Here is a 16303-nt window from a genome sequence, read left to right as displayed (position 1 = left end):
GGTGTATGTTCAGCACTCGGCCAGACTGCTGACGTCACCACTGTCCACAGAACTCAGTCGCGTGGACACTGGTGTGTCATGATGAAGAGGGAGGGGTGGGGGTGGGGGTGGGGGGTTGCAGTGCAGCCTGCGGTCGGCCGGTCCCTGGTGGGTGTGTCTGCAGACGGAGCCTCCCTTATGGATGGGTTAATGGGCTAAGATAGTAAACAAAGTAGTAAACGTGTCCAGTGAGCTTTAATGATCTCATTGAGGTCTAGCGTCCGTCAATGGATGGACTCGTGTAGTCCTGTGTGCGCTGTGCAAGCCTGGAAAACATCGTACTCGAAGGAAGCAGTCAGATATTCGACAGCATCGGTGGACCTTTGGGGCTCTGACCCAGAGTATATTGATCACCGCTCTGACCTACTCGTGTTCACTAGTGCATTCCGGCGTAACGACGTTTTATCCAAATGGGCGTCATCCATCACAATAGCTGATAACTTCAGGCTGTTAGCGATAATGTGTACTGTCGTGACGTAGTTCCGTGTCACTGTCCCTCTTATTTGTCTTATCCCTCCACTATTTACAAGCCGTATTTGCTTGGTCCCATTCGCGTTAGTGGCGTCCTTGGCTGTGGCGATTGATGTCCGTTTTTAGGGCGGCCACTCTCGTCTCCGACGTGCCTCGGCAGTCACCAGTATCGCGGAGTGACGTCAGCGCCTTTTGGGGTCATATTCCCGCTGTCAGCACCGGTATGGGGCGGCGGTAGCAGGCAATGGTGCGTAACGGCCGCGGGTCGGGTCATCGCCGGGCGGTGGGCGGTGATGACGGATCGGTCGGCAGATGCCGGCCTGGGGCGGTGTGCTGCCGGCGGGGTTCCAACCAGCCGTCTGTTCGTCAGTATGTCTTCCTCTCCGCCAGTCTGTCAGCCTTTTCGTCCTTCTGTCTACTCTGTTCGTCGGTCGGACTATCGGCGTTTCTCGGTCAGTCTGCCCGTCGGCCTGTCTGCCCATCTGTCCGTTTGGATCGGGGATGATTTTGGGTGAAGCGAATCTCCTGTGTGCCTGCGCCCCAGGGGGTGACACTTCCCGGCCGCTCGCCGCGTTGGCTGATTTCCTTCCATGTCAGGTGTGAGGAGTGTCACGTGTCAGGTGTGTCGGGTGTCACGTGTCAGGTGTGTCAGCTGCTGCCGAGGTCAGGTGCTCCTGGATGTCCGGGTGACCTCGGCCGAGCTGGACCGAGCCTGGCATGACACCTGAGATGATATATGAGGACGACGGGCTTCATGTATGGCTTTTCTCGGGAATGCTACCGTCGGCTGATGCATAGTTTCTACCCGATGCTGGGTGTCCAGTGTTGGTGCGTGATGGGAATGCGCATGCCGATCACAAGGTAGGGGCTTTTTTGTTGGTCGTCCTTCGGTGGGACGTGACTTGACTGTGATGTCTCGAACCAGGAAGGGTGTGGTGGGTGTGGGGATAGAACATTCTAATAGGTCTGGTGTTCGGTCAGTATCGGCCAGGTCCTTTTGATCCTCGTTGGTACTTCAGTCGAATGCATAATTGCTTCCTTTAAATATGTCGTTGTAGACACCTCTTCGTTGCCTGATGATATTTAGTAATTGACCTCAGTATCTGTGCCGCTTATATCGGCACAATGAACGGCGCCTCTTTTTCTGCATAGATGACCGATGATGTCCTGACGCACTAAATCATCGATCACCATCACATACTTCCTTAGCCCTGTTAACCACTTGACGCGACATGAAGCCATTAATAATCCGTTCTCCATTAAAGCAGACAGCTGGAAGATAGAACAGTCAAGCCAACTGTTCTATCTTCCAGCAGCGTGTGCTCGTTCCTCTCGCAGTGTTCTCTTTCTTTCTCCTTCTCCTCGTTCTCGTTGTGTACTCGCTCCTCCGCACTTTATTTTTCTTCTCCCGGTGCGTACTCCTTCCTCTCCCTGTCCTGCTCATTCCTCTCAGTCACTGCTCCCTCTCCCCGTATTGCTGCGTTTCGCCGGCCGTATTTATAGCCAGGTGCGCGGCTCGCGTGTCCGGCAGACCCGAGCCGCTCCGATCGCCGCCGGCCGGCCAGCCACCCCGACCGCCGCGCTGCCGCCGGGCTGTGGTTACGGCACTGATCGGTGGCGGTGTGCACCGCTCCGCCATCGACCACGCGCTGTCTGTTGTCTGTGTGTGGCGTCCCCCTGCTGCTGTCTCACCCCGCCGGTACACAGGGGAGACGTGACAGCGGCCACACCCGACACCCGCCCGAACCGACCCCGGTCACCGACTCCGACAGCGGCCCGTCGCACGAGGTCACGTAAGGGTCACCGAGGTCACGCTGGGTCACGCCGGCCGCCCGGGCGTGTGAAGTGACATACATGCCGCCGGGTCGTTTCTCGGTCAGAAAACCCAGCTTCTGGGGGCTGGGAATGGATTGAGTGGGAAATAGCGAGGTGATAACGGTTAGCTGCGGAGCTGCGATCTTTGACCCGGCTGGGGTTAGGAGCTGGTGAGAAGGTAACATTTCCATTACATGCATGCATTAATGATCATATCCGCCGTTTGAATGTTAACTTGCGAAGGAAGTGTATTGAGGATGGCTGATTACACAACACTTCAGGCAAACGCTATTCTTTATAGATTCTAACTGGCAAGTTGTCTTCCGTCGTCCGTCATCGACCTCGGTTCACCCGTAGGCATTCCTTCGATCACGTTCACTGTGCCACTGCCGCACTGGCCCTTGGATTGGCCATCTCTTGGCCGTTTCTCCTGCGAACCGTCGAACCGTCAGCCTTGTGGCCGTCGTCACGATCAGCGCAGACTCCGCCCCGCCTCTCCTCTCCGCGCGCCGCGACGGTCGAGCGCGCCAGGCGCCGATCGCACGGACGACCGGTTCGGCCAGGCGTGGACGGTTCAGAGTGGATGCTGAGAGCGTCACTTGGCTTTCTAGAATCGAATAATCTTCAGACCTCAATTGTGCCGAGATAAAGGCAGAGGAAGAATGAGGAGTTGTCGCTTGACTGCGCATACCACATAATGACCGGCTTTTAGCTTGCTTCTCGGACTTTGGTGTTAGGTGCTGAATATTGTTGGAGCCGGCTGAAAGCGATGCTGGCATGCCGGCTGGAAAAAGCTCTATCATATCGTATCATATCATTCATGACGCCACCGTCACCGTCAGTCAGCCTGAGGCGCTTATATGCGTTGCTTTGGATCATAGTCTCCCCTGTTTTCAATCTCCGGCCGCCGGCACTGAGGGCTGCCACCATCCGTCCCCCGTGCGGCCGGCCGGCTGGCAACCACCGCCGCGCCGCGTGTCGCCGTGCCGCGCCCTCGTCACTCAAGGCCGCCGGCGGCGCTGGGCTCACCGGCGCCGGCCCGGGCTGGAAAACACTGCCCACGCTACCGTGTGGACCGGGTACCAACGCTCAGCCTGCCGGCGGACGGCGGACGGAGGCTGGCCCGCGATCGCTGACGCCGCGGCGCCGTACCGTCACGCTTTGACGCACAGCACCGTGCCGTCGCCGGCTGCTGACCTCTCGGTCCGTGACGTCATCTCACCGTGTGTGTGTGTGTGACGTCATACGTGACACCCGATCTGCTGGCTGTTTTTGTGCGGTGTGTTTACTTGTTAACATGATGAGTGGGATGTTTGTGTGGTTTGTTGACTTGTGAAGTTTGTAGAGCGCGGGCGGATGGAACGTGTAATGTTTCGTGTGAGCTCGCCAGTTAATCGGTCACCGTATGAAGGCCGCTGAGTCTGACAGTCCGCCAGTCATCCATCAATTGACCGTCAGTTTTCCGTGAGCTGTCTGTAACATGATGACCGATATCGGACTGCACATCGTACGGCGGCTGTCCGTATGCCATCTCGTGACGGACAGTCCGTATGCCATCCCGTGACGGTCTGTCCGTGAGCCAGTCTGTGACGGTCCGTCCGTATGACATCCCGTGACGGTCTGTCCGTATGTCATCCCGTGACGGTCTGTCCGTATGTCATCCCGTGACGGTCCGTCCGTATGCCGTGCCGTGATGGTCCGTATGCCATCCCGTGACGATCTGTCCGTATGCCATCCCGTGACGATCTGTCCGTATGCCATCCTGTGACAGCCTCTCCATGCCGTGCCCTGCGCTCGGCAGACAGCTGGGCCGGGTTATTAGCGAAGTGGAGCGCGGACGGCAGTGACGGCCGCTGATGGGGTCTCAGTCGAACGGACAGGTGGGGGCCCGCGCCCCCGGCCCTAATGGTGATTGATATCAGCTGCACATTTGTTCCCCTAGATCCAAGCCACTCGTGAGTCCGTTCACGTCTTATGTGGCAACTTATATCAAGGGACCTTCTTTGTTTACATTTTACGACCTCGTATGTGATTTATACGCTCACTAGGTATTTCCACACCCACTGATGATCGTACAAACCGCAGATATTCGTGCAGACCTTGCAGGCTCAGTCTGCGAGTGATGCGGCGGCGCGGGTCAGTCGGGTCGTCCACCGTTGACCCCTCACAGCCGCCAGTTCTGCCGGGCTGGGAGCCCGTCTCGGTGCACTGGGTTCGGCCACGCCCCTCCTCGGCGGCTGAGTGTGGACTGTGGACTGTGGAGTGGCCGGCGGTGGCGCAGTCCACTCTGCACAGCTGGGCTGATGGACCGGCTGGACGCTGGGCGGCTGCACCCCTCCCTCCCCCCTCGCCGCCGCGTCCCGTCCCTCCCTGTCGCTGTTCAGAATGTCACGAGGCCGAGCCACGGCATTTTGTCAGTTGGTGTTGTCTGAGTCAATGACTGGTCATAACAAGACTGAATATTCATAGTTTAAGCCATGCCTATGGTAGAAGGATCACTACCAGATGCCTAGAAAGCAATTTTCATTGCTCAGGGTCATTCATGACCTGGGTTACAGTAAAGACAACAAACAGGCTCATTCTGTGCGACAGCTATCGCCATTTCGAGCACCAGTAGAATCTTAGCTCAAGAGTCACAGTTACTATAAAATGATTAGGTATAAGCATCACGACTGGCTATTGATAAGGCCAATCATGTTCTCAGCTACGCCGGACAGAAGCAGCATTCTCGACCTTTGAGAATGTGTGTGCGTTGTGGACCACCTGTCTCAACTAAGCGCGACCCTCGAGGACAGGCCCTCCGTTAGCTAGACACGAAGTCGCGCTGTCGTTGACCGCAGCGGGGTCAGGTCGGGCCAGCCAGACCGACAGATGGTCACCCGCACCGGTGCCGACGACTCTGGTCACCCCCGACGGAGTGTGGTCTGCTGTTGGTCTCTGTCGAAGGGCGGACTGATGGTATGTTGGGATGAGGCACGTCGTGGCGAAACTTGGCGAGACGTAGAGCCGTGGACAGCTGGACTGACACGTTGCAGCTGTGTAAAAGTAGTCCTCACATCTCAGGCCGGCCTACTGTAGCGACTCACACGCTCAGGTGATACCCAGAACAAATCGGAGCGCCATCTCACCGCGCCCGTCTGGACCGGTTATGGAGAGAGGCGGCCTCTAACCAGCGGCCTCTGCTCGCTCCAAATCTAACCAGTGTCGGCACTCCGAAGGTACCAGTCGCGCCGCCTCTCAGACAGCGATCCCACGCTCTTTCCGCCCCCAGTCCAGTCTGGACCGCACGGCATGCTGCCGAAAACGAGAGCGTGTTGCACGCGCCCCTGGGCGGGCCGGCCGGCGATCGAGCCGGCGCGCTGACCGCTGAGTGGTGGTGCTTGTCGCTGAGAACCACCCCCGGCCGGCCGACGGGACGGGCCGGTTTTCGCACGTGGAGAAATCTACGGTGTCGCCTCCGGAGCAGACTGCTGATATCTAGACGACGCCGGCGGATGTAATGCGCTTCCGGCGGTACTGGTCGTGATAACGATTTACGATTGAAAGTGTCGCTTGACGAGCACCTGGGGCACATTGCCTAGAACGACGACGTGTGCGAGGCGCCTTGCAATTGCCGACGTGTTTCATTTGTTAGATTTGGCGTAGCGTTGTCATGACCGATACTAAAACGACATATTGGCCGTTAGTAGTTTGTACACGCTGTAAGCCGAAAATAGCCTGTAATCGTTAGAAGTGCTTAGTTGAGCTATTTTAAGAATTTACCAAATATATTTCCGAGGTATTCCCGAAATGGAACGTTGAACCTAAGCCGTTGTATTTCTGAGCACACAGAGTGGCTTCTGTAGAAGTTTTGTTTGATTGTGAAGTAGGGAACGGGGAGAAGTCTTGTTATCCCTAACTGGTGTAGCTACGACCAATGGTGCTGTGCGGCCGCCTGTTCCGCGAAGTGTAAGTGCCGCCGCAAGCCCGCCCCAGCTGGCGCTCTGTAATGAGCACGGCCTGCATGACGGATCGGTGTCAGTCGTGACGCGTCACGGCGTGACACGGGCCCGGAGGAGCGCCGCCGACGCCTTTGGGGGAGGGTGTGGTGCTCCGGCAGCGACCTCTCCCCCATCTCAGCGTCGAATACCGGCTGCTGCCCTCCCCGCGAACTGCAGCGAGGGCTGGTGCCGCTCTGCCGTCAACCCAGTGCCAATTTTCATCACCGCGGTCCGCTGATGACCTGTGACGTTGATTGACGACGATGATTGGTCGGCGGTGATGGCCGATTTCACCAGTCATAACAAGCCAGGCACGCGTCCTCGTCCATCACAGGCTCGATAATGACAGCGTCAACATTGACGCTGTAGACTCACACAGCAGAAAAACAACGTTTCTAAGTGTATAATTACCCCCGGGATGTGCTTTGGAATTCCAATTAGCGATCGGTCTCAAGAGGATACGATCCACAATTCACAAACGAATGCAAACGCTACCAGTATTCAAGATGTTTGCCTGAACCAGCTGGAAGAAACGCGACTGGGACTTTCATTTTCCTGGCTCTAGCTTGATGTTAGCCACCGTCCCTTCTACCCCTCCCCCGCCCACCGCTCGGTGCCGGTGCCCCCGGCGGTACCCAAAAACCGAGCGGCGCTTCCGGTGGTCCCTCACGCCCGGCGGTCCTCTGGTAGTGGCGCTTTCCTCTGCTGTCCCGCGTGCTATGGTCCGGCGGTCCGGGTCTCCCACGGACCATGTCCACCCACAAAAGAAAAAGAAAAAGATGTTTCTTTGGAGGGCACACAACTGAAATTGTTTGTTCGGAGGGATGACAACGGGTTGATTTCTGGACGTTGCTGATTTCTGCATTGATGTGTTTCCAAATATCAGGAATTGGTTATTTCTATCTGATATTGATACAAAAAAAATGTCACGTCGCTTATCATCCTTCAGAGCTTCGCCTGTGACCAGTGCCTGTTTTGTCCTCTTGTTTTCTATTAGCTCATGATTTGTGCACTGAGCCCATTGTCTGTAATGTGTATCTTACTTACTCCTGTGTCTCATCTCAAATAACCTCTGCCTAATCCTCGGCGGTATCCCTGGTACCGTTCCGGACTTCAAGCTCTAACCGTGTATTTGTGCCGTGGTATCGGATGTGTTATCCCGTTTCCGTATCCGGTATTTCGGGGAGGGGGTGGGGGGCTCGGTGACCCGCCCAGCGGATATCCCTAGCACGACAGGGGGCGGGTGTCACAGTTGTGCGTGTGGAGCAATGGGGGACTTTGCGAGTTGCATGGTGCGCCACGCCCTCGACCCAACAAAAAGTATTGCTTTCCGGGCTGTCCAATGTCCATGGTTGGGCTAGTACTAGAGACAAAAGGAAATAGAATAGGAAAGCGAATCTGCTGGGCACACAGTACCCAGCAGTTTCCCTCGGGTGCTGGGCAACACAGTGCTGGGCACAAAATGGGGCGGCAGGACAGGGCTGTCGGCCATCGGCCCGCCTGTCCGGACGCTGGGCTGCCGTGACCTCTGACCTCTGGCGGGCGCGGCGGTGCCCTTTGGTCGTCACCACAGCTGCGGCGACCACCGTCACGGGGTCAGTGTCACTGTTCACTGCTCGTATTGATCCTGGGCCGGGCTGGAGGGTCTGCTGGCCTGTCGTGTGACGCGGCCGGCTCGCTCCCGAACCGCCCTGCTGGTTGGGGAGTGTTAGGTCGTGGTTCCGCACCAGATCATTGCAGTGGGTGGTAGCGATGGTTAGATGGCTGCTGGGTGAAGTATCAGGAATGGCTTATAAAGTATTCACTCCAGTCAGGTTGTGAATGTGACCTCTTGTTTTGTGATGTTGTATTAGCGGAAGTTGGGCTATAAGTGTGCGATATGAACGCTGCTGACCTGACAATGTGGCTGAAAACTGAATGCTTGGATAACTTGCAGTTTTACATCCTTCATAAAATTATCGAACACGGTCCAGCAGCAGACCGGGTGCCGGCACTGCCGCGGTCACCGCACTGGCCCGCCATTGGGCCGGTATAGTCCGGCTCGGTCCGGCCCGTCCCGTGAGCTGGATGCCTTGGGATGAACCCGTCACCACACAGCACTTAGCTGACACGGCGGATACTGATGCTCTGCTCGTAAACACAAACGCCATTGTATGTAGTTTGCATTTAGCGCAAAACACCTCGCGTACCGACATGTACGCAGTACGCACGTTTCCTCTGTGCTGTTTAAACATAAGTCAGCACCGTGTGTATTCTTCGAGACGGTAACAGCAGCCTGGCGAAAAGTGTGTTTACGGTTGGTTGGTTTATAAATATACTTGAAAGCTAGAGATAGTCGACATGCAAGCACACTGGACATATACATCAAAACGTCATCACCAAGATCAAACATAGGTAAAATGCAACATGTTGACGCTAGCATTCGTTGAGGAAAGGCTCTGCATTCGAAATGCGCTCTAACTTATTAACATTATAACAAGGCCCACATCGCTTCGAAGGCTAATGTTGAAGGCTGCATATATTTCAGAAGAAGTCACTCACACCTTAGTGAACGGCCAACTTTGGCCCAGCAGAGAAAGGTACGAGTTTCAATCATATATACAAGTACAGAGGGGGCCCGGTACCGAATGGTACGGCCCGAGTACCGACAGGGTACCAGAGGCGGCAGTTGGCACAAAGAGAAGGCAGAATGTAGGCTGTCGGTGCGGAGGTGCGAGATTCAGAGGAAGGAAGCTAAGTATGAAGATGACGGAAGGGAATATAGATGACATGGTGCAGGAATGGCTCACCAGGGCGACGCTGGAGTCAGTCGTTGTGGACGGGCATCCTGGGAGACCCATCAAACCACTGTGCCTCGGCGGTAAACCGTGCTGGGAAATAGGAAATTCACTCACTATCTGGAGGAAAATCGGCCATGTTGGCATAGTGAGTGGCGTCTTTTGAGGGTCAACTCCTGGTTCGTCAACTACTGGTAGATCCGTGGAATTTGGGGGAGTTCAAATACTATCTGGTAAAGGTCAAATACCACGTACGAGTATGTTGCATATCCTTCCTCGCCAATGGATGACCCGTCATGGCGTAATTGGTCATTAGTAACGTCTTGGGCATCACTACACTGCCGCTGGAGTGACTAACAATATCCATTATCACTTGCTGTTAGGAATGAAGATTCCCCCAGCTCCTATACTCGGCACAGTTTAGAATGTGTCGAGAACCTGCAGGTTACTGGCCACTGGTCACTGTAGCATCTTATCACCGCCATTTCTTTCAAACATCGCTCTCCGCACCCGTCAGCCCTCCGCGGCGCGCTGTCGCATCGCCTCCTCGTAAGAGGGCGGCGGCTCCTCGGGCGGGGGCGGCAGCGGCGGGGGCGGGGGCGGCTGGGCGTCCTCCGGACAGGTGCCGATCACCAGCGGTATGCGCGCCTGGATCAGCGCCGTGTTCACACGAATATGGAACGTCCTTCCGAGCACGGCGCACGACTCTGGCGGCACCGTGTGTGGCGCGTCGGCCGGCACTCGCAGCTCCACGTGCTCCCAGCCGGCGAAGCGCGCGCCGGGCACCACCTCGCGCGCCAGCAGGCTGGGCTCGGAGAGGCGCGCGCCGTCCGGTCTGTACTGGACCACCTGCACGAGCTGCAGCAGACCCGGCTCGGCGGCCAGCCGCGCCAGCAGCGCCGCCGACGCGTGCAGCTCGAGCACGGCCAGCTCGCCGGGCGAGAGGCCGCGCCGCGCCAGCCGCAGCGTGTAGCCGCGGTTGGTGAGCTCCCGGTCGGCCACGGCGCCGGTGACGATCCCCGGCTGGCGGAGCGCCGGTCTCCCGGCCACCAGCAGGCGCGGCCGCACCTCGAACTCGGTCCAGCAGGTGACGGCGCGCGCCAGCAGCTCGCTCGGCGCCGCCGTCGCCTGCACGCCGTACCGGATCGAGCCGTGCTCCAGCCGCAGCGAGCCAGGTGTCGTGGCCGCGATCGCGAACGCGAAGGGAAACGGGTGCACGCCCTGCGGCAGCGCGTGCGCCCGGCGCGGCAGCAGCGGGATGTCGGCGTGGAGGAGGCGCTGCCGCGCCGCGTGCCTCCCGTCCTCTGTGCTGTTGAGCACGGTCACACCGGGCGCGCCCTCCTTCAGCTCTGTCTGCGCGCTGCCGTCCACTCGCACTCGCAGCACGCGCAGCCGGATCTCTGGCACGGTGACGTGCACCAGCAGACGGCCGTGCACCTCCTCGCCGGGCAGGTAGACGGCCGGCCGCCGCTCGAACTCCACCTCCAGGCGGAGCGCCATCGCCGCTCGGGAGGAGATCAGAACGAGTCCGTGACCTGTCGTCAGAGGTCACACGGTCCGTGACCTGCCGGCGGAGGTCAGAGAGGTCTGCGACCTGCCGTTGGCAACTCTGCGCCCGTGAGCTGCTCAAACAGCCGCCAATTCATGATGTGGAGGTCTCAGATGTTGGAGCACACGAGTCGGCCCTCTATTCAGGACGGTAGGGGGCCACCTGTCGCCCCAGCACTGGTATCAACGACTCACCCGCACTGACACTGCCGCTCTGGCGTCGTCCGTATCACTGCGACACTGCCTGGTTGTGAGCCAACTTCTGTCCTGTCTGTCGGTCTGTGCCCCTCAGCGTCGCCGGCGCTACTGGGGCCGTCTATTGAGAGGCGTCCGCTAGGTCTCACACCGGATGCTCACCGTTCTTGTTGGCACGGCGACTCTCACTGCAGTGTTTTGCCACCTCGGCCCTCCTCTCTGCTCTCCTGGGTGCGGTACGGGTGTTTTTGCTGAGACGTGTGACGACACCGACTGACCTGACCCGGTGATGGCCGGCGGTCCCAAGTTGCTGAGCTGCGTGAGGGCGCACGTCCTTGATCGGTAGAACTGGGGCTTAGCTGCGGCTTGCTGCTGCACCGGTCGCTGCTGAGCTGCCGGAGAGTGGAGAGTTTCTTGGAAGCCGCTCTTGTCTCCGCGCAGCTTCCGTGAGCCGGCGGCGTCTGAGGTGGCCCGCGGCCGCGCGGCTGCGGCCGGCCGCCGGCGTCGGCGGCCGCTGGTGTGCGAGGAATGCGGCGGCCGTGTCCCCGCCGCCGTCGGCGTCGGCGTCTGATATTGATCGTCGCCAGTTCGGGCCGACGACGAGTCGGAAGGGCAGGCCGCCGCGCCGGCCCCGCCTGCACAGGCACCTGTTGCCGGAGGCGCCGGTCCCGCGCGGTCCGGGCCGGTCCCGCGCGGTCCGGGCCGGTCAGGCGCGGGGCCGGTACAGGCTCATGTGCTTAGCTGGAGGACAGTAAGGCCTTTGCAACACACCTTCAGCTCGAATAGTGAAACAATAGAGCGGATTCCTAGTGCGGTGTTTCTTTTAACTCTCAGCCTTCTCATCCGGGAGTTGTTTTTGTATCCTAAAACTATGTCGAGCTGTGTGACTTCAAAGCACAGCTTGGGGCCCGGACATCGCGGTCCTGTAGGCTGCATAGTTGTCATTCATTAGCGACTTGCCGCCTTCATTTCGATTCCCACTGGCTGTATACCTTGCATGAATGCAGCAGCATCCGACGGGGGACGCCCGTTCTGCAGTTATCTCCAAACCAAATCACGATTGAACCAACCGCTTGGCGTTCCGAGAGCATTCTTAAATATCGTGCATCCATTGAATGAGAGTGCAAAAACCTGAGTGTCTTAACATTGTTGTTGGCTACTGTCATCTGGAATGGCCTATCTTGCTTCTCAACCTTTGGATTAGATCAGAGTGTTGGAAAAAAAGCGTAGGACTGAGAGTGGACTGAAGCTGCCGCGGTGTGACTGTGTTTGACTGGACAGTGCGTGGTCTGGATGCTCCACCGTCCAGTGTCACTGCAGCGTTATGTGTAGACTCGGGCCCCCAGTCGTAAGTTCAGTCGGTGCCGGGGGAGTGGCTCGCTCGGTATCCGGCCTTGCCCCACTGAGTACACAGCTCACCCGCAGCCGCCGTCAGCCGAGCGGAGGCCGCTCCTTAGTGGACGCCCACGGCCGGCTCCGATCCCAGCCGACCCGCGTGCCGGCACGGGACCGGGCCGCAGCTGCTGCTACTGCATCAGGCACGAGGGACCATAGGGATAGACTGGCGCAAGTTTTACTGCTTTCCAATGTAACAGACACACATCGCCCTCCAGTCCGTTGGAGGTCCTGTAGGTATATTTTTTTTTTTAATTATCTGGGTCCGTCTTAGATCACCTATCAGCCACCTTGAGGTTACCCATGTCCACCAGGGCTCACTTGTGTCCCTCAGAGGCGATCTGTCGGGTCGGTAGGTCACCTGTATCCAACAGAGCTGTCTCTGACGCCGTCTCGGCCGCCGGCCGTGTTAGGCAGTTCCGGAATGTGGCACCGGCCGGTCCCAGCCCAGCCGTGAGGCCCTCCGCCAGTCTCCGCACGCGGGCTGCCCGGAGACGGAACCGGCCGTGGCTGCCCCGCCGTCGCGGCGGACAGACGCGCCGGTCAGGTTACACACGAGTAACGGAAGCGGCACGGCGGTACAGCTGCTCTGCCGGTCAGGGCACGGCGGTACAGCCGCTATGCCGGCCAGGGCACGTCGGTACAGCTGCTCTGCCGGCCAGGGCACGGCGTTACAGCTGCTCTGTCGGTCAGGGCACGTCGGCACAGCTGCTCTACCGGGCAGGGCACGGCTGTACAGCTGCTCTACCGGGCAGACTGGTTACGCAAGACGCGTGCAGTTAGTCGATTGACGAAAGCTTCTTGGCAGATGGACGGATTAGTCAGGAAAGATGTGTGAGAAAGACATCAGGTGGGGTAGTTTGATATCATGTTGCATTTTACCAGCCGCCTGTATGATTGCAAGCCCAAGTTTTGTGTTTTCTTAGCAATTGCTGTTCCACAAATCAATCCGCCTTGCGTATCAATTCTGCCTTTCCCCTTATCCACTGTTCACATTATTGCGTTATCTGGCTTTCTCCGCACACATTTGAACCATTCCCCGTCTGTGTCGCTATTTGTCGAAGCCGGCTACGAAGGCCGGTGGGCGCTCCGGCGTCGGTCGTGGCTCTGTATTTTCCTGGCTCTGTGTCTGGCCGTGTCAGCGCAGACCGGTTCCCTCCGTTTGTGCCGTTACTGGGACGAACGTGGCGTGGAGAATGTACTTACGACGGTACCGTGCCACCCACCCCCTCCTCACCCCGCCTGACTGTCCTGGTGTCAGGGTGAGCCAGGCATTCAGATACGTTTGGTGAATCTCACGGGGAAGGTAAATGTCCAGAGAACGGTTTGGGTGTCGACTAATTGATAGTGGGCCAGCAGACTCAGAGGACTTTTCCCACAAGCAGTGCTCAAAGGTCTATTTTTGGTTATGTTGCAGAAATAATAGCTTTTTTTTGGACAATTTCGATTTTAATGCGATCTCTAGCCCGTCAAAGTTCCCCACGAGTTGCTGCTATGCTTTGGCGAGTTCCCATTCGCAACTATTTCATTACCTTCCCTTAGGCGGTGTCCCATGTGTAAGGTGTATCCATTCATTGTACTACATATCAGGGCTGCGGAGTCGGAGTCGGAGTCGGAGTCGGTCGGAGTCGACAGTTGTGACCGGAGTCGGAGTCGGAGTCGGAGTCGATTTTAGAAACCCGAGCCGGAGTCGGAGTCGGAGTCACCGAAAATCTGTCGACTCCGCAGCCCTGCTAGGTCTGCGGAGTCGGAGTCGGGAGTTGGAGTCTGTCGGAGTCGACAATTCTGCCCGGAGTCGGAGTCGGAGTCGGAGCTGGTTTTTGAAAGCCGGAGTCGGAGTCGGAGTCGGAGTCGCCGAAAATCCATCGACTCCGCAGCCCTGCTACATATATCACGCCTATGTAATGATTCATGCGGCTCATGTATGCCTGTTTGCTTACATACCCGTTTTGTTTCGTTCCTTTTCAGGCGGCTCACGCCATTCTGCAACAGCAGGAGACCGGGAAGCCCGTCTACAAGGTCAAGTCCGTCTCTCTGGTGACGCTCTGCCGCACCTACGACGCGCCCATCAACCCGCAGAAGGAGCACATCAAAAAGGTGGGTCGGCCTCCTTGGGCCTGGGGAGTGAGGACTGTGGCAAGGGAGTCTGGAAGGTTGAGAGTGAGTAGCGCAGTCCGAGCTAAGCTCGTTTCGCAACTGAAGCTGAAAGTTGAGACCTTGTTTGATGTTATTTGATTGATAGTCCGTTGATGAACTGAAAAACAACTATATGGAGTTTATAAGAGTGCACTGGCTGCAAGGCCATATAATTTGGCATTCGTAGAACATTAGCCTCCCCAGTTCAGACGTGAGATGTGGGATTAAAATGTTCCTGTGCAGAGCTAATGGGACTGAGACTGAAAGCTAGTGACCGGTCAGATTGATTCCCTCCGTGGCCAACCAATCGTACCGCCGTTTCTGTAAAATATCGTCCATTCCGCGGGACACATTTCATCCCTACATGGCTGTCCGTCTGCCACTAACGTCTTTGGTTTGATCAAACCCGCCCAGTTCGAGGCGCCGCAGCCATCTGGCTGATGTTGCAGCCGTTCCTGCGGCCCGTTCGGCTCCTCCCGGCTGGCGCTGAGTGCCCAGGGCTGGCCCTGACGACCTCTTCTCCGGTTCTGACGACCTATCCGCCGCCGACAGGTGTACAGGAGAGACCAGAAGTTCTGGGCGCGACGGCCTCTCACAGACGACATGATCATCTACGCCGCCTTCGATGTCATGGCGCTGGTGCCGAAAATCTACGACGTCATGAGCAGGTGCGAAGCGTAGAATTGTGTTTGTAGTTATATGATAGCTGAGGAGGGATTTGTGCTACGAAAGGGGATGTTTGAGTGGTATGGGATAGTGGCTGCGCTTTGCATAATCTTTATGAAGCAATGGTAAGCTTATTACCTCAAAATAGCCTTTAAACAGGATGCACGTTAGACTAGTCGGTGTTTGGAAACTTGGAGGTACTAACGTCACTAGCTAGTCAAAGTTATTAAAGCTTTTAATTTAACACGCTGCTCGTGCGACTTAAGATATTTATCCGCTTATCTAACGGCACTGCCCAGCGACCTCTTGGGCCATTTCCTGGGACATTTCCCTGGAGTATTTCACCCCACACCACGACACCGACCCAGTGGATTACCCTCTGAGGCGGTCCACTTTAGGTGTACGTGCCGACTGAGCTACCCCTGGGGAAATCAGCCGGCCTCGGCCGCTCCCAATCCTCCGCTGTAATCCGTCCTAAATGGTGACCACGCCGCCGGCACCGCCCGGGGCGAATCGGGTCACGGGTCACGACAGGGGGTACGCTACCTGAGGCGCTCCCTGAGGGTGGGACGGTACGGATCTAACGCTCCTTGAGGGTGGGACGGTACGGATCTAACGCTCCCTGAGGGTGGGACGGTACGGATCTAACGCTCCCTGAGTGCGTGACGGTCCGTACGGATGTTAAGTTCCCTGAGGGTGTGACGGTCCGTATGGATCTAACGTTCCCTGAGTGTGTAGTGTGTACCGGTCCGTATGGAAAGCCCTTGGTGGGTAAAGAAGGGAGGAAGTTTTATTGGTATAGGTGCGACGCAGTGATCGCTTGAGAAGTGTACTGCTTTAAAAAAAAGTTTCGTTGTGAAGTAATGCTAGTGTTGGGAAGACGAGGGTATAACCCTGTTTCTTGTCGGTCATATGATATAATGATGTTTGATTACTGTACTTTTGACATGTTAACAGGTTTTGCTATTATTGTCTTGTTATCGCTTTGCATCTAGCCCATTAGAAAAAAGATAACTTCTTATTACTTGAGCCGACCTGTTCTGTTTCCAGAGCCGTCTGAAGCCTAGACACCGATAACTCCTGGCCTGACACCTTCCCTCCGGAGTCCGGACTCGTCTCACGTATCTGGAATCGTCTCACCCTCTCCGGAATCGTCGCACTTTGTCCGGTATTCCTTACTCATCTCTCGCCACTTCTCGCCAGTTTCCTGAGATCTTCTCACCTGTCCTATTTTGCTCTTATCTTTCGTTCATCGAACCCTCTTATCATTCACGTGCCTCT

The 16303-nt window shown here is 57.1% G+C and overlaps 1 protein-coding gene across 1 annotated transcript in view; it reads left to right on the top strand.

Moving 5' to 3' along the window:
• LOC122390690 (egalitarian protein homolog) overlaps nt 1–16303 on the top strand; it is a 29609-nt gene that overhangs the window by 4009 nt on the left and 9297 nt on the right. The window contains exons 3-4 of the mRNA XM_043383864.1: nt 14189–14317; nt 14909–15024. Coding sequence (XP_043239799.1) covers nt 14189–14317; nt 14909–15024 — 245 coding nt within the window. The remainder of the gene's footprint in view (nt 1–14188; nt 14318–14908; nt 15025–16303) is intronic.

The sequence above is a fragment of the Amphibalanus amphitrite genome, unplaced genomic scaffold, assembly GCF_019059575.1.
Source record: "Amphibalanus amphitrite isolate SeventyFive unplaced genomic scaffold, NRLGWU_Aamphi_draft 000405F_arrow, whole genome shotgun sequence".
Lineage (NCBI taxonomy): Eukaryota > Metazoa > Arthropoda > Thecostraca > Balanomorpha > Balanidae > Amphibalanus > Amphibalanus amphitrite.
This window is presented reverse-complemented; position numbering and strand designations above follow the sequence as displayed.